Genomic DNA, 24347 nt, shown 5'->3' with positions numbered 1-24347 from the left:
TAACTCTCTAAATAGTACCACATGTTCTCAAAGCCAACAAAAGGTACTACCTAGAGCAATTGTATCAGGAGCTCTGGAATAAAAGTGCACCATTCAGTTTGTGTGGCAGCAAATAACAGTCAGTTGATATTGTACAGTTACATCCCGTAAATACCAAGAGCATCGTTGCTGGTGAAGTGAGCTTGAGGTGGAGAATTAATTCTCAATAGTCCAGATAAAGTTATTGCTCTAACCGAAGAAACCACCATGCTCGAAACAGGTCGCATGCGCCAACAATACAAATCGTATTTCAGTACTGCAGTACTGTGCTAGAAGACCCATTGACGGGACTGAACTCAATTTCAAAATTATTTTGCTTCATTACTTGCACACGTTGTTTATGAAACCAGTGTAATTGCTGCTCCCTCTTTACTCTCCACACTGGAGTTTTTGGAGTGTTGATTTCACTGGAGAAGGAGGAGGTTATTGTTTAACGTCCTGTCGGCAACGTGGTCATTAGAGACGGAGCACAAGCTCGTGTTAGGGAAGGATGGATAGGGAAAGCGACCATTCCCTCTCGACGGAACTATATCGTCATTTTCCATAAGCGATTTAGGGAACTCACGGAAAACATAAATCAAGATGGCCGGACGCGGGTGTGAACCGTCGTCCTCTCGAGTGCGAGTCCAGTGTGATAACCACGCGCTACCTCGCTCGGAATTTCGCTGGTAAATTAACGAGTGTTTATTCAAAATCATCACCACAGATTAGAGGCTGTGAACAATTACTCGTCGAAAGTCTTGGACTGATCACAGTCGTTTGAAAGATCCACTTTCTCGTAGTTTCCAACAGTGAGTAACAGGCTTGTAGGAAAACTCTTTTCTGTACAGTTATTCGGGTTTCTGGATGCTGTCTTCTACTAAGCATAAATTAAATGCATATTCGCAGGCTTCATGTCACGGATCGCGCGGCCCCTCCTGCCGGAGGTTCGAGAACTCCCTCGGACATTGGTGTGTGTGTGGCTCTTAGTTTAGGTTAGTTTAAGTATTGTGTAAGTCTAGGAACCGATAACCTCAGCAGTTCGGTCCCTTAGGAATTCACACACACACACACACACACACACACACACACACACACACACACACATATTCGCAGCTTCTTGTGACGAGTTATGCTCCATCTTCAACGACTAGTCGTGGAGACGAAAGACTGTACTTACAGCTTTCCAAGCAGCTTTTCACGAGGTGTACATCGTCTTTCTGCGAGTGTCTGCCGGCTGAGATTTTTCCATATTTCTTTTACATTCTTTCGCCAGTGACCATTCGTACTGCTCTTTTCTGCATATGCTTGATGTTTCCTGACATGGGTATCGTATACTTGGAAAAGTTCAAATCTAACCTGTAATAATAAAGGAACTTCAGTTTTCAAACGATAATCAGGCACGTCCAGCAATGAGCAAATCACTGAGGCCATGATAGTTTGTCACTAGAGCAAAATTTGGTAAACCGTCTGTGGTTGGATCAGATCGGCGTATGAAGATGTTATCTTCCTGGTTACTGTCAGTATTAACAACCAGTTGACGTTTACGCAGAGCAAAGAAAGTTACTGCCGCTTCTTCGACCAGTAACTATGCTATAGACGTGTCTTACTGACGGAAACAGTCTCACTGTGGAAACGGGTTACTATTCAAATCATTATCAGTTCTTTGCCTTAACTATGTCCTACATCCACACTGCACGGTATTCGCAGGTTTGTAACTTGCATGCAAAATAAAAGAACCCCTGTAATGTTGTCTAAAGTACTAAACAGCGCATTTTATAGTCTCACTTGAAATCATTTTCTGAGTAACTGCCTCCTTTTTACACAGTGAGTGCGCGGAACACAATGAAGAACAATTGCTATCCAAGACAGCAAGCAGCAAGGTTATTAATCAGCAAAAGTCAATATGCTGGGTCATGTTACAATGCGGCTACGCGCTCGTGTGCAAACTGGCGGCTCGCGTTGTTATTGTGTGGTATAAGCGTAGCACTTGGTAACAGGCGCGGCATTCGAGGACAAAGAACGCTTACTGTAAGCGTTACAGAGGTTTAGGTTGTCAGAAGAGCGGAATGCCGATGACAAAGACGACAAAATGCATCTTCAAGATGTTATAAAAAACTAAGCGCTCCTATTAAAAGACGACCGTTTGTAAAATGGGGAGTTCACACCGTGACGTATTGAGTTTCAACATCTTTACCAGTGTTATCTTCATTGAAATCCGAAAGATTTGACATCGAATCTTCAAAACTATGCAACAAACGTTTTACTTTCATGATTTAAAATTAGCACGTAATCCTTCTTCTTCTTCGACAGTATTTGCCAAATCTGTGATGATTAGGGAACTAAACTTCTTTGATGGATAACGAATATTAAAATTCCATTACAAGAAGCGTCGCATCCGAAACTGAAGGAGGCAGTTGCAAGGTTACTGATGTTAAAGTTTATGATACCGTCGTAACAGAAGGAACACTGCCAGTGAAATAGCATGAGCAGCAGAGAAGGTAGTTTGTCCAATTAGTTTTTGTTGAAGCGAATTTGCTTTCTCGTAATAACAGCGGGATGTACCTGGCTTCCAACCCCAGATCTCTGTTCGTCGGCCGTAAAAGCGACGGTGTTGTCATTTTGTCCAGGACGACACTTTTCCTAGACTATTAATACAAACGAAAGGGTAACTATCACAATAATACTTTTACCGAAAAAGTAAATGTTTGAAAGAATATTTCCTCCTTTCTGCGGACAGGTTTACACTCTTCTGCTGAACAGTGTGTTCACTCGAGAAATACCTGTTTGCCTTCACAAACTGATGCATATGTACCTCGTCGTGTGGCCCGATAAAGAATCATTCAGTATGTTTGGATTCGAAAACACTGGAAGCCGTGACACGTGTCTACGACTGGCGATTATACTGTCACAAGAAGTATGTGAGGTCTGTCTTGTCTACTGCCATGAACAGTGAAGCCATCGTGCTTGCAAAACGTATTTGCCCACTTCAGTGGACATTAGTACAACTTGCTTTCAAACGTTAAACATGCATAACAATTCTTTTGTTATTTATACGAAAGATGCCAGAAATATTAGTTGAATAGCCATTAAAGATGCACAATGTGACGATGACATATAATACATTATCTGATGATTTTTAAATTTTGAGGTTTGTAAGAGCACTACATACTAATTTTAAGGGTCAAAGGCGACAGTGATATCCATCAAAAAAGGAGGAAACATAATTATTTGCATTTGCGTCAAATCGATGTCTTTCAACAATTTTTAGAAATTTTTATAGCGATGTAAGATAGAGTTGAAAATGTAAATATGATGTCCGGCTGTTTCTTCGCTGACATTACTACGCAATAGTTCCATTCTTCAATGGCCTGAGGTCTTTCGGTTGAAATGTCGTGTGTATCGTGTGTAGTTGAAACAATCAGCGCTTGAAAAATTCGCATTGTGAGTAGATACAATGTTTTGCTGGTACGAGGTGTCATCAGTATAGTCTTGTCGAATCTATTTTCAGAATTTCAACGCTTCTGATAGGTGGCACACCATTTTTAACACTTTCTCGTCGTATAAACAAGTGGAAACCTCGTAACGTTTTAGGTATGTTCCGAATTCCTTAACCAGGGTCTCTCCCCCCTCCCCCCCTTCCTTCCCCCTAAACCCGCGTCTCACTTCGTTGCTGTGTGGTTCGAAGGACCTGTCTTAAACTGTCTATAACATAGATTATTCTGGCATTTGAATGTTACCTATTTGCAGCAGGTTGTTCAACACTGCTATCTGCTGCATATAGGTTACGTGCGTATCTACACGGCCCTCGTCTCAGTATGATCACGCTGCTGTACTGCACACACAAAGCTTGTGTGGAGCGGCAGGCCCGCCTACATAATGTCAGTCGTCAGGAAGAACAGCCAGTCGAGGCATCTGGCAGTTGCGTGCTACCACATGCATCATGACTCTTGGATGTTCACTGAAGGACAGTGGCTATGAATTTCGTGATCAACATACTTAATTACAACGACGCAGTTTGATAACGTATAACTTATTAAGTTAGCGATTCTTGCGACCTTTCTTCAGGATTTCCTATCTGTGGTCGTTTGGTATCATGGAAAGTAGTGATAGATAGGTAACAATGTCTGAGTGTAGATTATACACAACTATTAGATACATTCCAGTGTATTTGATTCTAATTTTGCAATACCACCATATACCCAAAATACTAGGGCCATCATTGAAAAGTTGACGGAGGATCCCATCATATTTTTAGATCAGAGATGTGGAATGACCAATGCGTACGAAGTACGTGATTTAAAACTATTTGTGTTTCGTAATAAGCATCTGCCATTGGTGGGGCTACCTTGGTTGCCTTAAATGCATTCTCAAGTTCTTTGCCTACGTATCCTGTCGAGATCGAGCAGATAAAACAGATAACTAACATCTCTCACAGAGGCTTACAAGCAGTCATTCTTCCCACGTTTTATCCGTGAACGGAATATGAAGAAACGTTAACATGTGGTACAATAAAAACTAACTTTTCTCATGCACTTCACAGTGATTCAAGGTTATAAATGTAAATGTAAACTGTATATAGCCACGGTTAGATAATAGCCTGAATAGTATCCGACACCTGCAGCAATACGATTTCCCTAGCAAGTAACGGTAGTAATTTACTTATCTCTGGTAATTACTACATTTGTTATGGGGTAACTTTTGTGGTAAAGTAACAAACGTTAATCACGGTCGTCGAATGAACATGATTCTTGTGATCAGTTGAAGAGGACAAGCAGAGTGTGTAATGTGAAAAATCAAAACCGTACACTGAAATGCAATCTATTTTGAACAACACAGTTTTGTAATGTTACCCTTTTCAAGTTCCGTAATTGTACTCTTCTGTTTCCTGCAGTGAGCTATGGGAAAATAAAGAAACAGATGAATCTGTCGTTGTCAAGCGCAACGAAACATAGTTCTTAGGTACAAGCTATCAAACGAATCCTTGGACGTAGGAACTTTCCCACTTGCCGTAGTCCCAGAATGGAAATACGCGCCGGTACCGTTTGCGGGCTCCTTCCTGGTATTCTTCTAGGAATTGTTATTTCTTTTTCTGGCGTTTCGACAGCACGAGTTGCTAGCAATGTCGAAAGGTCGCTCATTGAAGGTCACTCTTTGACGATGTCAGCCGCTCTTGCTTGTGAGAATTCAACAGGGTATTGAAAACTGTTGGAAAAAGATTCAGAGGAGAATTAGCGTTTAGGAGATTAACGTTTAACGTCCGGTCGGCAAGGAAGTCATTAGAGACGGAGCACAAGCTCATGTTAGGGAATGATAGAGAAGGATATTGGCCATGCCCTTTCGAAGGAGCCATCCCGGCACTTGCCTTAAGCTGTTTAGGAAAATCAGGGAAAACCTAAATCAGGATGGCCGGCCCTGAGTTTGAACCGTCGTCCTCCCGAATCCTCAAGTCCAGTGTGCTAACCACAGCTCTACACTACTCGGTGTCCGATAAACAAGTACGAGAGCCTGCGGAAAACTATTGGTTCTGAATATTTTATTTGAAAACTTTTAAAGCTTTTTAAATTTAAATTTAAATTTTTGGTACGCAGCTATGGGACCAAATTACTTAGGTCATCGGTCCCTAGGATTACACACTACTTAATCTAGCTTAAACTAACTTACACTAAGGACAACACACATACCCATGCCTTAGGGAGGACTCGAACCTCCGACGGGGGGAGCGTGCGAACCGTGGCAAGGCGCCCTTGACCACTCGGCTACCCGCGAAGCTTTATTTATTTTATAATGAAACAAACGTTGTTAACATTCTACGTCGTTATTCTTCATATCTACATACCTACTTCTCAACATAGCCATCCTGGCGACGAAGACATTTCTCCCATCGAGAGACAGTTGTTTGATATTTTATTGACGGAGTCACAACCTCACCTCTGCTTTCACCGCTTCATCAGTCCTCAAACGCTTTCTTCAAGTTTTGGAAGAAGATGAAAATCGGATATGGCCAAGTCGGTACTGTCTGGTGGATGGTCGATGACAGACAACTCAAGGCATCGCACTGATGCAGGTGTCACAGCTCTAGTTTGTGTTCTGGCTTTGTCGTACTGAAGGAAAATGTGCTCCACGTGAGGACGAACTCTCCCAATCCGAAACTCGACAACAACAGGCTGTTTCTCACGCACCGACGTAGCTACTTCACACATCGCCCAGTTATACGCTAAAATTCGGACCCTTTAGCGGCAGATGGCTGAAGATCTGCAGAAATAAGGAATAAAGACGTAGAATGTTATTTTAAAAACTTTAACACTTCCAGTCTAAAAAATTCGGAGGTATTACCTTTTAGAACGCCCTCGTGTTAGAAAAGTTCACGCTGTAGAATCTCAGCCGCCATTTCTTTCCAGACACACGCCGCTGACCACAGTTTGTATAAGGTGTAATTAGTAATGTTTTTCTACATGTTTTTAGCAATATGTGCTGTTACAAGAAATGTGGAAACAGGATAAAAATCTAGATGTGGTTCAAAATGGTTCAAATGGCTCTGAGCACTATGGGACTTAACATCTGAGGTCATCAGTCCCCTAGAAGTTAGAACTACTTAAACCTAACTAACCTAAGGACAGCTCACACATCCATGCCCTTGGCAGGATTCGAACCTGGGACCGTAGCGGTCCCGCGGTTCCAGACTGAAGCGCGTAGAACCGCTCTGCCACACCGGCTGGCATCTAGATGTGAATCTCTCTTATTAATGATAGTTTATCATCAGTTATGCACTTAATAAAATAAAGGCTCTTTACGAGACAGCGACAAGTACTAGTAACTAATGTCGGATTAAGTGGCTGTGATCTGATGACGACTGACAGCCTAACACAATACGTACACACATAAAATCCAAGGGACTACGAATATTCCAGTACCCTGAAACGAATCGTGAATATCGTATGAAGAACCTTATTAGTTTATCTGCCCACCGGCAATATGGCAGTTTAATTACAGTTTGAAAGTGGAGAAGCACACTTACATCGCAGTTGATGTTGATCGGAATTTCGTACACTACAACTACACGCTATCACATAACTTCCGACAAACACCTCATCCACGATCATGTTATAGATATCTGTTTCGGTTGAGATTTTTACTCTGGAGCGGAGTGTGCGCTGATATGAAACTTCCTGGTAGATTAAAACTGTGTGCCGGACCGAGACTCGAACTCGGGAAATTTGCCTTTCGCGTGCAAGTGTTCTACGAACTGGGCTACCCAAGCACGACTCACGCACCGTCCTCACAGCTATACTTGTGCCAGTACCTCGTCTCCTACCTTCCAAACTTTACAGAAGCTCTCCGAACCTTGCAGAACTAGCACTCCTGAAAGAAAGGATATTGGGGAGACATGGCTTAGCCACAGCCCGGGGGGATGTTTCCAGAATGAGATTTTCACTCTGCAGCGGAGTGTGCGCTGATATGAAACTTCCTGGCAGATTGCAACTGTGTGCTACGACCGAGACTGGCAGAAGTAAAGCTGTGAGGACGGGGGGTGAGTCGTGCTTGGGTAGCTCAGTTGGTAGAGCACTTACCCGCGAAAGGCAAAGGTCCCGAGTTCGAGTCTCAGCCCGGCACACAGTTTTAATCTGCCAGGAGTTTTCATCTGTTTAGGTTGTTGGGCATTCTGACTACTGCTACACAATATATTTATTCACTCATGATATTGGTTGTAAATAGCTCACTACAGTTCAGAAGTAACTGTGATGTAAATAATTACAATACCAGTAGGAAAAATTACATTCATCACTCCACATTAAATACACTTCAGTTATATAGCGTATAGCTCAAGTGGGGACTGCCATAGGCAGTTTCAAATATATGTATATTATTAGTAATAAATTTTAAACCATAAATACAAAATATCTTGGCCATATGTTGGTTAGAATGAGGCCAGTAGACGGCCTGCAACCAGCCTGTCTGCGTGCTAGAGACACTAGACCTACACTTGGACTTAGAGTCTGGGTTGCTATTTCTTACTACTCTAGAGGTTATCCCACGCAACTTGATTGCAAATTGAACGTCAGTCTAGTGATTTGACCACTTGCGCTGCTATTCATAAAGAGCATGGCAGAGGGTGTTTTCCAATAGGATAACGCTGACCTACATAGCGCGGTTGTAACCCAACATGCTGTACAGAGTCGACATGTTGCCTTGGACTTTTCTGTCACCAGATCTGTCTGCAGTCGAACACATACACTATGTGATCAAAAGTATCCGGACACCACCTAAAAAATACGTTTTTCATATTAGGTGCATTGTGCTGCCACCTACCGCCAGGTACTCCATATCAGCGATCTCAGTAGTCATTAGACATCGTGAGAGAGCAGAATGGGGCGCTCTGCGGAACTCACGGACTTGGAACGTAGTCAGGTGATTAGGTGTCACTTCTGTCATGCGTCTATATGTGAGATCCCTAGGTCCATTATTTCCGATGTGACAGTGAAGTGAAAACGTCAGGGGACACGTACAGCATAAAAATGTACAGTCCAACCTCGTCTGTTGACTGACAGAGACCGCCGACAGTTGAAGAGGGTCCTAATGTGTAATAGGCAGACATTTATCCAGACCATCTCACAGGAATTAAAAACTGCATCAGGAGCCACTGCAAGTACTACGGCAGCTAGGCGGGAGATGAGAAAACTTGGATTTCATTGTCGAGTGGCTGCTCATAAGCCACACGCCAAGCCGGTAAATGCCAAACGACAACTCGCTTGATGTAAGGAACGTAAATATTAGACGATTAAACAGTGGAAAACAGTTGTGTGGAGTGACGAAACACGGTACACAGTGCGGCGATCCGATGGCAGGGTGTGGGTATGGCGAATGGCCAGTGAACGTCATCTGCCAGTGTGTGTAGTGCCAACAGTAAAATTCGGAGGCGGTGGTGTTATGGTGTGGTCGTGCTTCTCTTGGAGGGGGCTTGTATCCCTTGTTGTTTTGCTTGGCACTATCACACCACAGGTCTACACTGATGTTTTAAGCACCTTCTTGCTTCCCACTGTTGAATTCGGGCAAGGAGATTGCATCTTTCAACACGATCAAACATCTGTTCAAATGCACGGCCTGTGGCGGAGTGGTTACACGACAATAACATCCCTGTAATGGACTGGCCTGCACAGAGTCCTGACCTGACCTGAATCCTATAGAACACCTTTGGGATATTTCGAACGACTTCATACCGTGGTCTCACCGACCGACATCGATACCTCTCCTCAGTGCAGAAATCCGTGGAAAATGGTCTGCCATTACCCAAGAAACCGTCCAGCACCTGATTGAACATATGCCTGAAAGAGTAGAAGCTGTCATCAAGGCTAAGGGTGGGCCAACACCGTAATGAATTCCAGCATTACCGATGAAGGGTGCCACGGACTAGTAAGCCATTTTCAGCTAGGTGTCCGGATACTTTTGATCACATAGTGTATGAGACATCATCGAACGACAACTCCAGCGCCATGCACAAACAGCATCAATCATCCATCTATTGACCGACCAAGTACAACAGACATGGAGGTCCAACCAGCAGAAGGCCGAAGTGGCCGTGCGGTTAAAGGCGCTGCAATCTGGAACCGCAAGACCGCTACGGTCGCAGGTTCGAATCCTGCCTCGGGCATGGCTGTTTGTGATGTCCTTAGGTTAGTTAGGTTTAACTAGTTCTAAGTTCTAGGGGACTAATGACCTCCGCAGTTGAGTCCCATAGTGCTCAGAGCCATTAGAACCATTTTTCCAACCACCACATGTTCAAAAGAATGCACGCACATTTGCATCCTTGCATTCAACATTGTGGCGGTTACACCACTTATTAATGTACCAGTACTGGACACCACGATAGACAGTATGAATTTTTAAAAAGTACTTATTGCAAAGAGAAATGACTAATAAATCTTCTAAATATTATAATTCCCTCCGAAACAGAAGAGGCAGTATTTTGTTTCTCATGCACAGCAAAGATTAAAAATATAATTTCTCTCGAAATCAACGACATATAACACCAAACAGCACTACATAGAAATGACGTCACAATAATCATTACAATTACATCATTGGTTAGTACTACAAATTAACCTTCAGACATATAATTAATTAAGATTCCAAATTAAATCTTCAAGTAAGTTGTTTTTGTCTTAGATTAGTGTTTCACATGTGCATTACCCCAACGAATATATGTTGTGTTAATTTGTATTGATTATTGGCATTATACGTCAAAATTATTATAATTCCTGTACAATAGCTCTAGCTGTAGCAGCATATGTGTATTAATATCTAATACTTACTACTGCGAGGGACACAGAACACATAGACACTAATAAATCACTAGACTATTTGTGTAGATTCTAATGGTCCAGATTAAAAAGCCACCACATTAGTTATATGCAAATGTATGTTTACACGTTTTCTTTATTATTTTTTTAATTAGCCTTCGGCACTGCTCCACGCACCATCCAGTGATACGCTTACAGCTTCCTTTACTGTATTTTGAGGTTACGGATATTATATTTTTTTCACTTAGTTTCACTTCTTGGTCGGCGCAGACACAATTGCAAAAATTTAGAGCCTTTCCCACTTTTAAAAATTCGCATATCAGCGTCGTTTGTAATATTATTAATTAAAAATTTTGATTTTTAAAATAAATCAATTAAATGGCGTTATTAGTAACATGGACTATTGTTGCCTCGACGTCCATGCAGCACATGATTATTTTATAGACATTTCAGTTTCTAACCTTACGCAACTGTGTAACCCATATGATTCAATATATTCGATATAACTTTATTGGAAATTTGACTCTGTTTGGCCGGCCGGAGTGGCCGAGCGGTTCTAGGCGCTGCAGTCTGGAACCGCGCGACCGCTACGGCCGCAGGTTCGAATCATGCCTCGGTGATAGATGTGTGTGATGTCCTTAGGTTAGTTAGATCTAGGGGACTGATGACCTCAGAAGTTAAGTCCCATGCTGCTCAGAGTCATTTGAGCCATTTTACTCTGTTTGGTCTAGTTACCAAGCTTTGCAAGAGATGAACAGATTTAATTGTGTATGCATATTTCGTTATGTATTTATCTGTCTTCCATGTTCAATGATTTTGTAATACCTTTTTACGCGGAAAATTCTATATAAATGTTGTAAGCCCTGAAGATATTTCCGTTTTCTGTAACAGCATTTCAAAAACCAAGAAATCGTCAGTATCGACAAAAGCTGTCGTTCATGAGTGTTGCTGCCCCTGTTTTGATACACAGGGACAAAGTAAGTTTCACGACACGAGAAATGTCCATTAAATCGACGTATGTGTGTCATGTAGAGAATTTTATAGTCCTTCTACTTTCAGGTCAGTTTTTCTCGTGCACAGAAGAGGTTACTCGTAAAAGTAACTCTGTCTGCAGATATCACAATAAAAATTATCAGGCCTGATCCTCTACATATATATGCTATCTCAAAGAATATTTACCCCGAGCTTGTTAAAACAGCGAAAATATCAAGAGTAGATACGACGTCGGGTATGTTAACTGTTGGGACAACTTTACAATGCTGAACTCTCTATGTTACTCTTTTCGTTATTGGTTCTTGTCAGTCAGTCTCACCGTGTAGGGTTGAAACGTACACGCTTAGATAAGAACTTACCTTAACTAGAAAATAATGTTATCATGACTGCTGCCTTCAAGCGACAAATTTAGTTTGAGTCCTCAGGAATAGCAAAGTATCAGTTTCCTTCCAAGTAAATTTCCGGTTACGTTTATCGGCGTCTCTATTGTTTCGTGTTGTTGTGGTATTCAACGCTGTTCTTAATTCATGGTCGTGGGCAACGGAGCTCTTTGGTTATACAATGGCGGAAAAAAAATCGCAGCGCGAAGCCGGTAGGCATGTTGCTATATCTGAAAGGTGATGCCTATTAAAATTACGCAAGAGTCGCATAAGAATGGCGCTAGTAACACCACTATGTGGATGCCAACCAGGCTTGCTTTAGATACACACTGTAACTGTTGTGAGCGGTAGTTACCTTTGAGATGGAACGTGATGATGTTAGTCAAGACTGTGCAGTGTTACGTGGCTATATGTTTAATTACAGACTTGCTACTTTATCAGTTGATTTGTTTTCAACACGTAACGCCCGCTGTTTATGTCCTACTTCGTTGCTGAGCGATGTATCACTTTTCGTTCTGACGCGGAAACTCTTCCTTTCCTATATCTATACTACTTTTTATGTATGTAAATGATGAACTATTGGTTTTACCGTTTAACAACTTTTTAATAACTGTGGAAGTATTACAAGCATCGGGTCCCACCTAATGTGTCACCCGCCTATACGTTTTACATGAACCTTTCAAGACTCCATCCATTTGTTTACAAAGAGGAAGCAGGATATCTCTTCCTTTGACGTTGTCCAACAACGACCTAGGAAGCTCGACGCCTTCGCGGCCCAGGCTCTTCCATGGCTCGCGGTGGTTTGCAGCATTCGTTTTATCCCTTGCCCACTTGCCGCTACGTCGAACTTTCGTGGTGATCGTTGAGCAACGTCTCCCACGATATCTGCAACATAAATAAACTTTCTTCCCACAGTATTTCTGAAAACCCAAAAACAAACTTAAAGAACATAACAATAATAACTGTTCTTACAGTTATTCGTTTAAGTCTTGGTCGATGTAATGAGGGGTGGGACAGGCCTAAGCCTTGTGACACCACAACCGCCTGTAAGGGATAAACACGCCATTATCAACAGCTCACTGAGTTTGAAAGAGGTCATGTAACGAGGTTACAAGAAGCTGGATGTTCCTTCTGCGATACTGCAGAAAGTCTTGGTAGGGATGTAGCTACTGAACTTGACTGCTGGCAGTTGTGGCCACGAGAATATATGGTCGCAAGAAGACCGGACTCCGGACGACCACATGGCATTACCGAGAGGGAAGACCATCGTGTTCGGCATATGGCTCTGGTGCATCGTACTGCATCTGCAGCAGCAATGTGAACAGCGTTTGTCGCTACAGTGACACAACGAATTGTTTGAAAATCCGTTACTTCGAGGACAGCTACGAGCCAGACGCCCTGTAGCGCGCATTTCACGTACGCCAAAGCGCTGTCATTTGCGATTTTAATAGTGAGGAGCGAGAGAGCTCATCGGTAGGCGAGGTGGAGGTCTGTTGTCTTTTCTGATAAATGCTAGTTCTGCCTCGGTGCCAATGTTGGCTGTATATTAGCTAGAAAGAGGCTAGTTGAGGGCTTGCAACCAGCCTGTCTACGTGCTTATACACTATATCTACACCTGGAATTACGGCCTGGGGTACTATATCTTACCACTCTGGTGGTTATCCCATGCACCCTGACTGCAAATTGTACGTCAATCTTGTGATTCAATCGCTTATGCTGCCATTCATTAACACCATGGCAGAGGGTGTTAATATACCGCTGTTGTAATCCAATACGTTCTATGCAGCGTCGACATGTTGCCCTGGCCTGCTCGATCAGCAGATCTGTCTCCAGTCGAGCACATATGGGACATCAACGGATGGCAACTCCAGCGTCAGCCACAAACAGCATTAACCGTCCATGTATTGAGCGACCACGTGCAACAGACATGGAACTCCCTCCGACACCAATACAACAGACTGCATGCACGTTAGCATCCTTGCACTCAACATTCTGGCGGTTACGTCACTTATTAATGTACCAGTATTCAGCATTTGCAATGGCTTATCTCGAGCTTACATTAAGCTGTGATCTTGCAATGTTCCTCACGTAAATATGTTATTTAGACAAATGTATTACCGAAACTTCGTTGCTCTACATTAATTATTTTTTGGTGTTACGACTTTTTTCCGTCAATGTACATGAGGAAAACTTTGCAGTAATCTCTTTTTCCACGTCCGTTCTCGGTGTTCACATCTCTATCTGAATCGCAGAAACAGTTTCCTGTGTTCGATATTTCATATTAACGGAAACTTGAATTTGCCTGTGTTTTCGGCACCGTATAGTTCGTGCCAGATGTTCATACAAATCACACTTCTCGTATCTGCGACTAAAAAATAGAGACCAGTACCAAAGCAAAGTTGCATTAACGGAAGCTAACAAAGTAGAAGATCCTCCGGGAATGAATAAACGACAGAGCGGTCTATGTGAACCTTCAGAATCTGTTAAGTCACTATGGACAAATTCAAGGGAGTCTTTGCTTGGATATTAATGGTGCAAGATTCTTGCTTGCATCTTTACATGTAAAAACACGGCATGAAACGAAATATCTATCCTCCTATCTTAACGAGAGTGGACTGGGCTTTCGTAAAGTTTTTAGAATGCTGGACTATAGGATGTGGATTATTTAGTAACATAACAGTATATTTGTAAATACTATTCCTTCAGCCCCTCTTACCCCTCCCAGGCTATTATCGTGGTCACCACTGCTGCTAGACCCGGTGGTAGCTACTTTGGATCTTCGTGGTGGGTAAATCGTTAGCAGCAATGTTTCGTTCGCAGAAGGATAACAGGTAATGGCGTACAGCTAGTGAGCAACAAACAGTTCACCATCATCGTGATATAAATCTCATATCCTAAGCATTCTTTTGTGAAATGAGGTCACATAACACTGACGTTAGCCATTGGACAGGAACGTTAACCTCAGCTACCATCACGTTGGTCTTCGAGAATACCAGCAGACCCCCATTTCTTTAAAGAATTTAAGTCCTATGTATAAAAAAGCTTCAAACATCATTACAAGTGAGTTAATGTGTTGAGTATTAGTCGTTAAGCATGTAAGAGAGAAAAAGCTTGAAAAAGTTTGAACTTAAAGTTTGTAGAATGTAACTAAGTGCTCTCATTATGAAACACTGGATGAATATAATCTGGGTACTTTGAGCGCCAGTTAGATAAAAGTAAGTTTCACAAGGTTATGGCGTCATTTCTCCTGATCTATGTGTCGTCCACTGATATAATTTTGCAGGTAGAGTCAGTAATATATCCAGATACTATCGACAAAGTGTGTTGCGAATAGAGGTAGCAGTAAAGGCATAATAAATTAGAGCGCCATTCCTGATGTTGAAGTTTTATTGCGCGCCACTTTAAGCAGACGTTAGCTGTTCACGCAGCTAAATCTCTTCGACCTCAATGAAATGTTCAAATGTGGGTGAAATCTTATGGGACTTAACTGCTAAGGTCATCAGCCCCTAAGCTTACACACTACTTAACCTAAATTATCGTAAGAACAAACACACACACCCATGCCCGAGGAAGGACTCGAACCTCCGCCGGGACCAGCCGCACAGTCCATGACTGCAGCGCCTTAGATCGCTCGGCTTATCCCGCGCGGCTCTTCGACCTCATATTTGCTGAACTATGCGCAGTACAATGATATAATTTTGCGGAAATGTGTAGATAATTTCTGCAGACTGTGTTGCGGATGAAGTCTGTAGCAAAAAAGTAATACAATAAATTACAGTGTCGTCTCTGATTCGTAGGTTTTACTGCATGAACAGCGTATATGTCGTAAACGACAAATTGTTCCTTTCATTGTTATGTGGGTGGTCGCAGCGAGGAAAAGGATCATAGACATTTAAAAATATGTGTAAAGTCTCTTGGAAGTCGCTCTCTTTCTCCTATACCGAATGAATAATGTCCGCGTATTTGTGCGCCGTCAGTTGCCCTGCCTCAAAACAGGCACAGCGTTCCTAACTATAATACATCTCTTACTGTACTAAATACTTAAGGACACAAAATATTTCTTTTATCAGTAGCACTACTATGAAAGCTATTTTTGTTTGAACTGTAAGCATATTTCTGCTATAGAGCTATCATCAGATTATCTGTAATAGAACTTCTTATAAATTTTGGTACATTTGTTGTATCACATGTTAGTTACTTATGAATAATGTAATTTTACTAACTTCAAGTCCTGACTTTCTTAGAGTATCGTTGTTACTGTTGCTCTCTGTTTGTCACTGATTATATTTTTCGTTATTGTAACTATAATAATCAGTTTTGTAGTATGTTCTGACTTTTCATTTAGTAGCGGTCAGAAAGAAATCTTACTCTGTTATTGACATTCAGTGACAGCAATTGTGACTGATGATCGGTGATTTTATTATTTCTGCTTCTCTCTATTTGTTTGCTGGTTATATTCGTCCGTTGTTATTCTAGTAGTAATCAGTACTGTGTTATAGTCTGACAGTTTATTAATAACCGTGAGAAATAAACTTAATTTCCAGTGGAAATACCGTAACAGAAATTACGTCAGATGATCAGAGATATTGTATGGTTACACCCGCTTGTTGACAATTCTACCAAACCTGTTATTGGGTTTTACTCCATGGATATCTGTGGTGTTGTGTTATTTAAGATAAATTTTGTCTCTGGTTGTAATATGATACATCTTTACTCTTGGTGAATATTGCCAATAAAGGTTTTAGTGAACTATTTATATATTAAGATCACTTCATTCGTTGAGGATTAAATGTGGATAATTTCTTGTGTGTAAATATATCTCAGTATCCTCTACTATATTCGCTATTAGTCCTTTCAGTGTTATAAGGTACCGATAGTACTTTGCAGTCGATCTGTTTGTAGCGTTCACGTTTAATGTGGTCGTAAAAGGTGGATGAGCTGTTGTCTAACATGTGGTCGATATGAAGTGGCGAAATTTCTGCCTGTCTGGCCCATGTAGAATTTTTCACAGTTTTTACACTGAATTTTATATCTGTCAGAATATAAGTATTTGGTGGTTCCAGTAGTATGACTACTTTTTTATATACTATGTCGCGTTTGGTTAATAAAAAGTGTACTGGTGTTTTTTTCAGTAGTGCACAAGTATGTAGTAGGTATCTACGTAATTTTACGTTTTATTGGTGTTTCTCTGATGAGTGTTATTCCTTCAGGTATAGCTGGTAGTGATGGTTTTGTATATTTCGTACACAGCTCTATGGCTATTCGTGGATTGTAATCATTCTCCTGCGCTACGCACTACAGGGTTCAGATTTCTTTTTGTATTGCGACCTGCTCTGTGGGAACGCCAATCATTGTGTTGATCACGATGTGAAAATATACACGTTTGTGTAATTTCAGTTGACAGGAATTTGCACTGGTAACATTATCGGTTGTTGGCTTCTACTATATTTCGAATTTATGAGTGCTGTTAATGTTATGGTAAGTTAGCCAGGAGCCAAAGTTATGCTCGAGTCCAGAAAGTTTTTTTTCCGTTCCTAGCCCTGTCCTCAATTTCATTATGAGAGCGTTGAGTGTCGTATGTATGTCCTCATTGTTTCCTTCTTTAAGCATTATTGATTCGTTGACATGTCTGTAGTAATATATTATTTTATTACTGCAAGTTTTTGTTGTTATAATGAAGTTTTCTCTAAGGTGTTTAAGAAAATTAACTAATGTGCCAGCAATGCCCATTGCTACTCCATCATTTTGTAACTACATTTTGTCACTCAGTGTAAAATAATTTTGGTTTGGCACAAATTTCGACTGGAAATTAAGTTTATTTTTGACCATTACTAATGAAATATCAGAGCATAACACACAACTGATTACTACTGGAATAACAACGAAAGAATACAAACAGCAAAAAAATAGACAGCAACAGAAATAACAAAATCACTCAACATCTGTCACAACTGCTGTTATCAAATGTCAACTACATAATAACATTTATTTCCTACCACTACTAAATGAGAAGTCACAACATACTACAAAACTGATTATTATGCTACACTAACGTAAAACATAATCAGTAACAAATATACAGCAACAGAAACAACGATACTGCAACAAAGTCTGGGTAGAAAACGTATGTAAAACCATATTATTCATAACTTACTTACATACGTAAAAAAATACCAAAATTTGTAAGAAGTTCTGTTACAGATAACACTATAATGGTTGTATAGCCGAAACAGGCCTATAGTTCAAATAAAGATAAGATTTACAGTATTTTCAAACAACTTATAGGATTTCAGCCAGGTAAAATTTACAGCGACCGCCGATATTTCGCCGGAAGTACAAACCGCCATTCTTAAGGCATAAACTGCAACGGACAGCCGATGTATAGGCAAATTTAAAACCTCGTTTCTCGAAGTAATTCGGGAAAGATACACACACACAAACACCCACTGAACACTAGTGCCACCAGAGATGACGAAAGTCAGAGATATCTATATTGAGACAACGAACTTGCAGGTGAGGTAACATTAACTCCTTTCCTTTGTTTTTCGACAAGGAGGAGGAGGATTCCATGCAGAGTTTAAGCAAAAACCTACAGCCCTGTTTACAAGGTTACTCGCTAATTTAATCTCAACTGCCTCCTTAATAACACTGTCCCAATAGCTGGACGTGCATGTCAGTATTTCGGTATTGTGATATAGCATCGGGTGACCAGTATCCAAGCAATGTTCGGCAATAGCAGACCTATTTGGTTGCTGTAATCGTGTGTACCGTTTATGCTCAATACATCGGTCCTCCACGGTCCTGATAGTCTAACCAATATATGCCATGCCACAGCTACAAGGAATGTGATATACACTCGCCTTACGCAAATCAAGATCATCCTTAACCGAACCTAAAAGCACTCTAATTTTAGATGGAGGTCGGAAAACGTGCGTTGCGCTATCGAACAACTGTGCATCGGGTGATTGATAATACTGAGTCGACTCCTAAGTCTACTGCCTTGTTGCCTTACATAGAAAGCACTTCCGAAAAGATCGGTCGTATTTTAGGGAAATACGACGTGAAATGTGTTTTCCGACCTCCATGTAAAATCAGAGTGCTTTTGGGTTCGGTTAAGGACGATCGTGGTTTGCGTAAGGCGGGTGTATATCACATTCCTTGCAGCTGTGGCGTGGCATATATTGGTCAGACTATCAGGACCGTGGAGGACCAATGTACTGAGCATAAACGGCACACACGATTACAGCAGCCAAGTAGATCTGCTATTGCCGAACATTGCTTGGATACTGGTCACCCCATGTTATATAATAACACTGAGATATTGGCATGCACGTCCAGCTATTTGGACATTGTCATTAAGAAGGCAGTTGAGATTAAATTAGCTAGTAACCTTGTAAACAGGGATGGAGGTTTTTGCTTAAACTCTGCCTGGAATCCTGCTCTCCCTTGTCAAAAAATAGAGGGTCAGAGTTAATGTTACATCACCTGCTGGTTCGTAGTCTTACTATAGATATCTCAGACTTTGGTCATCTTTGGTGGCACTAGTGTTCAGTGTGTGTGTGTTATCTTTCCTGAATTAATTCCAGAACCGAGGTTTTGAATTTGCCTATACAGTGCCTGTCCATTGCAGTTTGTGCCTTGAGAATGGCTTGGTGTACTCCCGGCGAAATATCGGCGGTCGCTGTAAATTTTACCTGGCTGAATTCCTGTAAGTTGTTTGAAAATTGTATACGCCAGAGAAACTCATGCCTCATATTTATGGTAGATAACTGGTAATATGAATATATTATATCCCTGAAAGACACCTATTATGCAGCAGGCCAGGAAACGAATAGTTGCACTTAACGAAGATGATATCTCTTAATGAGTAGATTACGACAACATTTTAAAATTGCTCAATAATTACGCGTAATACTGGAAACCCGAAAACCTTCAGATAGACAACCTGAAGCTGGAATTGGTATTCCATGTTTCGGGATAGTCGCTTAGTAAAATAGATTCGGGAATATGTGACAGCTCTGTGCAGTACCTTCAACTTTACTTTCGTTTCTGCAATCATGCATAACAATATCGCGCAGCCATGCACACGATCTCATGGGAATTGTAAAAATCACTCCTTAATATCTCCATTGTCTCCAGGTTCTGGAACGACTGCGGAGGTAGACAGAGTAACCATTAACATCTTTGATCCAAATTCCTCAACATAATTGTCATGTGATTCTTCTCGTTACAGCACAATTGCTGGTGACGCTCAATACGCAGCTGTTGCAGGCACATATCGAAGAAGGACTGCAAGATATCCTCAGCTGAAATTCCCACTGGTGTGAAACACACAAAAAAAAGATGCCTGCTTCTATAAGAACGTGAGTTCTGATATATTCTACAATTTTAAATCCAAGCAGAGATTCCTATACAAATATTTTTGTCATTGTCAACTCTTCTCACTTCAGAAGTACTTGATATTTTCTGATTTTGGTTGTAATTGCTTATTATCCATAAGTTATCAGTATTACCTCATGCTAAGCTTTGAAACAGTAAAGACAACTAGATTCTTTTCCAACAACGAGAAAGAAACACTTCAATTAAGCTCAGGTCCGTCGAACAATTTGTTGTAGCTGTAACTTGTTTGGTGCCATAATGTAGTCGTAAATACATTTCTCGTGAAAATTATAACCTTTTTATGGCAAAAATTGTGGCTTTTGTTGGTAAACCGAGGCAATGTGCAACATTAAGTATAAAATCGATGACCTGTTATTAAAATTTTAATTTATTTTATCAACCAATGTTCATATCGAATCAGACCATCATCTTGAGAGCTATAGATGAGCACTGAACGACCTTCACTGCAGTGTCAATGTGACATAAACGCAGATCTGTAATACTGCGCCGTTGATGCTTAACATTGCAATGACTTTCTTTTTTCTGTTACTTACACTGCAAGCATACTTACACAAAAGAGAAAACAGGGAGAGGGAATTTCGTGTAATTTGTACTAAAGGATGTACATCGAAGTCAGTTGATGAGCATTTGCCTGAAACTGCAGGAAAAACACATGAAGAATTCGATGAAATTCTGCCTGGTAACAGAGTTTCTGTCTTATATTTCGTACCACAATGGCAGAAAATGTCCTGCGTTTCTTTAATCTTTGTTCGAATCGAGTGAAGCCATCTAAACGATTTTAAGTTTATTTTAAAAAAAATCGGTATTGTCAGTAATAATATTAGCAACAAAAAAGCATTTCTTTGTTTCGAAATGAGGTTCATCTTTCTTACTTATACACAAAAAATTCCTGGTAAATTTCATTTTTCTCTAAACAGTGACATTGATTGGACAGTTTGTAAATGACATACTGCTTAAATCGACAATGAAATACTTCTTAAGTACTAATTTTAATATTCTGGCGTAAGAAGCAGTCATTCTAACGAAAAATATATGTTAATGAAACTGTTTTTCTCTAGGTACGGATTTCACAGTTCTCAGGCGAGTCTGGCAGAAGAAAATAATGAGGAAGTTCGGGGAAAAATATTACGCATGGTGTCGGTCGAGGGAAAACCCCCGGGAAGCAAATCCGCTTCAATCGACGGGTAAGAAACCAGCACTTACTGCTGATGACCACTGCGTACACTTTTTACCCTCGGTATTTGAATCTTAGCTTCACATTTAATAACGCTAATTTGCAAACAGGACCTTCATACAACCGGTTCTGCCGCAGACAGAGGAGTCGATTCCTCCAGTTTCCTTCTTCCAGCTGGTAAGTATTTGTTTAATGCGATACTCACAATATCTTATTGACGAAGATGTGGTCATTATTTTGAACAGTATCACTTATTTTCATTTCTTGCCTTTTCTGTGTGAAAGTTGAACCAAGCACAAAACTTAATACCTTCCTACATCATTGACAATGCTTTCACTTGTTCCGGTTCTCGTAGATGTTAACAGAACTGAACTTTCCATACAATAAAATGAGAACATAAAATTAACCCTGACATTGGTAAGGTAATAACTTCAAAAACGAAACTATCGAAACATCAGTAGAAATAAAATACACTTCATTCACTTTTATTTTAGTCTATCCGAGTCATATGATATTTTAGTAGTGTTGGCTAATAGATTTTGTTATTTATAATTTAGCAGTCCCGTGGTAACGATATGAGCACATGAAGTAAGAAAGATGAAGATTGTTTCTCGCCATTTTACAGCGATATTTCGAAACCAGTAAATGTTTATATAAATATATACTTGATGTAAGAGTTTATTACACAGTGCTTTAAGGTAGATGAGCCGACAAATAGGATGAGAATCTCCTGCTCTCATTCAGTTTAAGTGTATATCGTTAGCGGGATGTTAGATATGAATTTATTAAATGAAATTATTTTGCGTTGATGAAGTTAATGGGCGTAGGGAGAAGCTGAATTCACCGATTAAATGATTATCATTTATATCTTCGGATATTATTGTTCACAATAATAATCTATTTTGAGTGTTTTCTGCATTGTAATATTGCGACAAGTTATACACTACAGGCTATTAAAATTGCTACACCAAGAAGAAATGCAGATGATGAACAGGTATTCGTTGGACAAATATATTATACGAGAACTGACAGGTGATTACATTATCACGAAATTTGGGTGCATAAATTCTGAGAAATCAGTACCCAGAACAACCACCTCTGGCCGCAATAACGGCCTTGATACACCTGCGCATTGAGTCAAACAGAGCTTCGATGGCGTGTACATGTACAGCTGCGCATGCAGCTTCAACACGATACCACAGTTCATCAAGAGTAGTGACCGGCGTATTGTGACTAGCCAGTTGCTCGGTCACCATTGACCAGACGTTTTCAATTGGTGAGAGATCTGGAGAATGTGCTGGTCAGGACGGCAGTCTAACATTTTCTGTATCCAGAAAGGCCCGTGCAGGACATGCAACATGCGGTCAGCCCACATCTCGTGGTCGTGCGGTAGCGTTCTCGCTTCCCACGCCCGGGTTCCCGGGTTCGATTCCCGGCGGGGTCAGGGATTTTCTCTGCCTCGTGATGGCTGGGTGTTGTGTGCTGTCCTTAGGTTAGTTAGGTTTAACTAGTTCTAAGTTCTAGGGGACTGATGACCATAGATGTTAAGTCCCATAGTGCTCAGAGCCATTTGAACCATTTGAACCAACATGCGGTCGTGTATTACCCTGCTGAAATGTAGGGTTTCGCAGGGATCAAATGAATGGTAGAGCCACGGGTCGTACCACATCTGAAATGTAACGTGAAGTGTTCAAAGTGCCGTCAATGCGAACAAGAGGTGACCGAGACGTGTAACCAATGGCACCCCATACCATCACGCCGGGTGATACGCCAGTATGGCGATGACGAATACTCGCTTCCAATGTGCGTTCACCGCGATGTCGCCAAACACGGATGCGATCATCATGATGCTGTAAACAGAACCTGGATTCATCCGAAAAAATGACGTTTTGCCATTCGTGCACCCAGGTTCATCGTTGAGTACACCTTCTCAGGCACTCCTGTCTGTGATGCAGCGTCAAAGGAACCGCAGACATGGCCTCCGAGCTGATAGTCCATGCTGCTGTAAACGTCGTCGAACTGTTCGTGCAGATGGTTGTTGTCTTGCAAACGTCCCCATCTGTTGGCTCAGGGATCGAGACGTGGCTGCACGATCCGTTGCAGCCATGCAGATAAGATGCCTGTTATCTCGACTGGTAGTGATACGAGGCCGTTGAGATACAGCACGGCGTTCCGTATTACCCTCCTGAACCCACCGATTCCATATTCTGCTAACAGTCATTGGATCTCGACCAACGCGAGCAGCAATGTCGCGATACTATAAACCGCAATTGCGATAGGCTACAATCCGACCTTTATCAAAGTCGGAAACGTGATGGTACGCATCGCTCCTCCTTACACGAGGCATCACAACAACGTTTCACCAGGCAACGCCGGTCAACTGCTGTTTGTGTATGAGAAATCGGTTGGAAACTTTCGTCATGTCAGCACGTTGTAGGTGTCGGCACCGGCGCCAATCTTGTGTGAATGCTCTGAAAAGCTAATCATTTGCATATCACATCATCTTCTTCCTGTCGCTTAATTTCGCGGCTGTAGCACCTCATCTTCGTGGTGTAGCAATTTTAATGGCCACTAGTGTATTTACGACTTGATGGCCGTTAGATTCAGTTGTCAGACGGCAGAAGCTCCATGAGGTTAGGAAAAGTTTGGGTAGAAATTTGTATCAGTTTTAACTTTTTTATGGTCAAAATCTGTTGACCGGTGGATACACCGGTTCCCACCAGATCACGGAAGTTAAGCACCGTCGGCCGTAGTTGACCATACGGCCCGCCATGTGCTGTTGGCCCTACCGGGGTGCACTCAGCCTCGTGAGGTCGATTGCGGAGCTACATGAGCGAGTAGTAACGGTTCCACGTCACGAAAATTAACAGCTGACGAGAGAGTCCATCCGATTACGTCCATCGGCTATGGATGACACGGCGGCCGGTCATTACCGTTAGGTCTTTCGAGGTCTTTCCGGACGGAGTTTAGCAACTCTTTTATTAGACAAGAGATAAACTAGCTATTCCTGGTGACTTATAAAAGGAATTCTGCGTTATATAAAGATTGTTGACGAAATAGAAGAATCAGCGATGTGTGAAACTG

At 41.4% G+C, this 24347-nt stretch overlaps 1 protein-coding gene across 2 annotated transcripts in view; it reads left to right on the top strand.

Moving 5' to 3' along the window:
• LOC126473837 (ATP-dependent translocase ABCB1-like) overlaps positions 1–24347 on the top strand; it is a 675020-nt gene that overhangs the window by 497125 nt on the left and 153548 nt on the right. The window contains exons 2-4 of one of the 2 annotated variants that reach the window (XM_050101163.1): positions 19923–20052; positions 21148–21273; positions 21374–21440. The exons of the other annotated variant lie outside the window; for it this stretch is intronic. Of the exons in view, the coding sequence (XP_049957120.1) occupies positions 20033–20052; positions 21148–21273; positions 21374–21440 (213 nt within the window). The 5' untranslated portion in view covers positions 19923–20032. The remainder of the gene's footprint in view (positions 1–19922; positions 20053–21147; positions 21274–21373; positions 21441–24347) is intronic. 2 annotated transcript variants of the gene reach the window in all.

This window comes from Schistocerca serialis, chromosome 4, assembly GCF_023864345.2.
Source record: "Schistocerca serialis cubense isolate TAMUIC-IGC-003099 chromosome 4, iqSchSeri2.2, whole genome shotgun sequence".
NCBI classification, from domain to species: domain Eukaryota; kingdom Metazoa; phylum Arthropoda; class Insecta; order Orthoptera; family Acrididae; genus Schistocerca; species Schistocerca serialis.
This window is presented reverse-complemented; position numbering and strand designations above follow the sequence as displayed.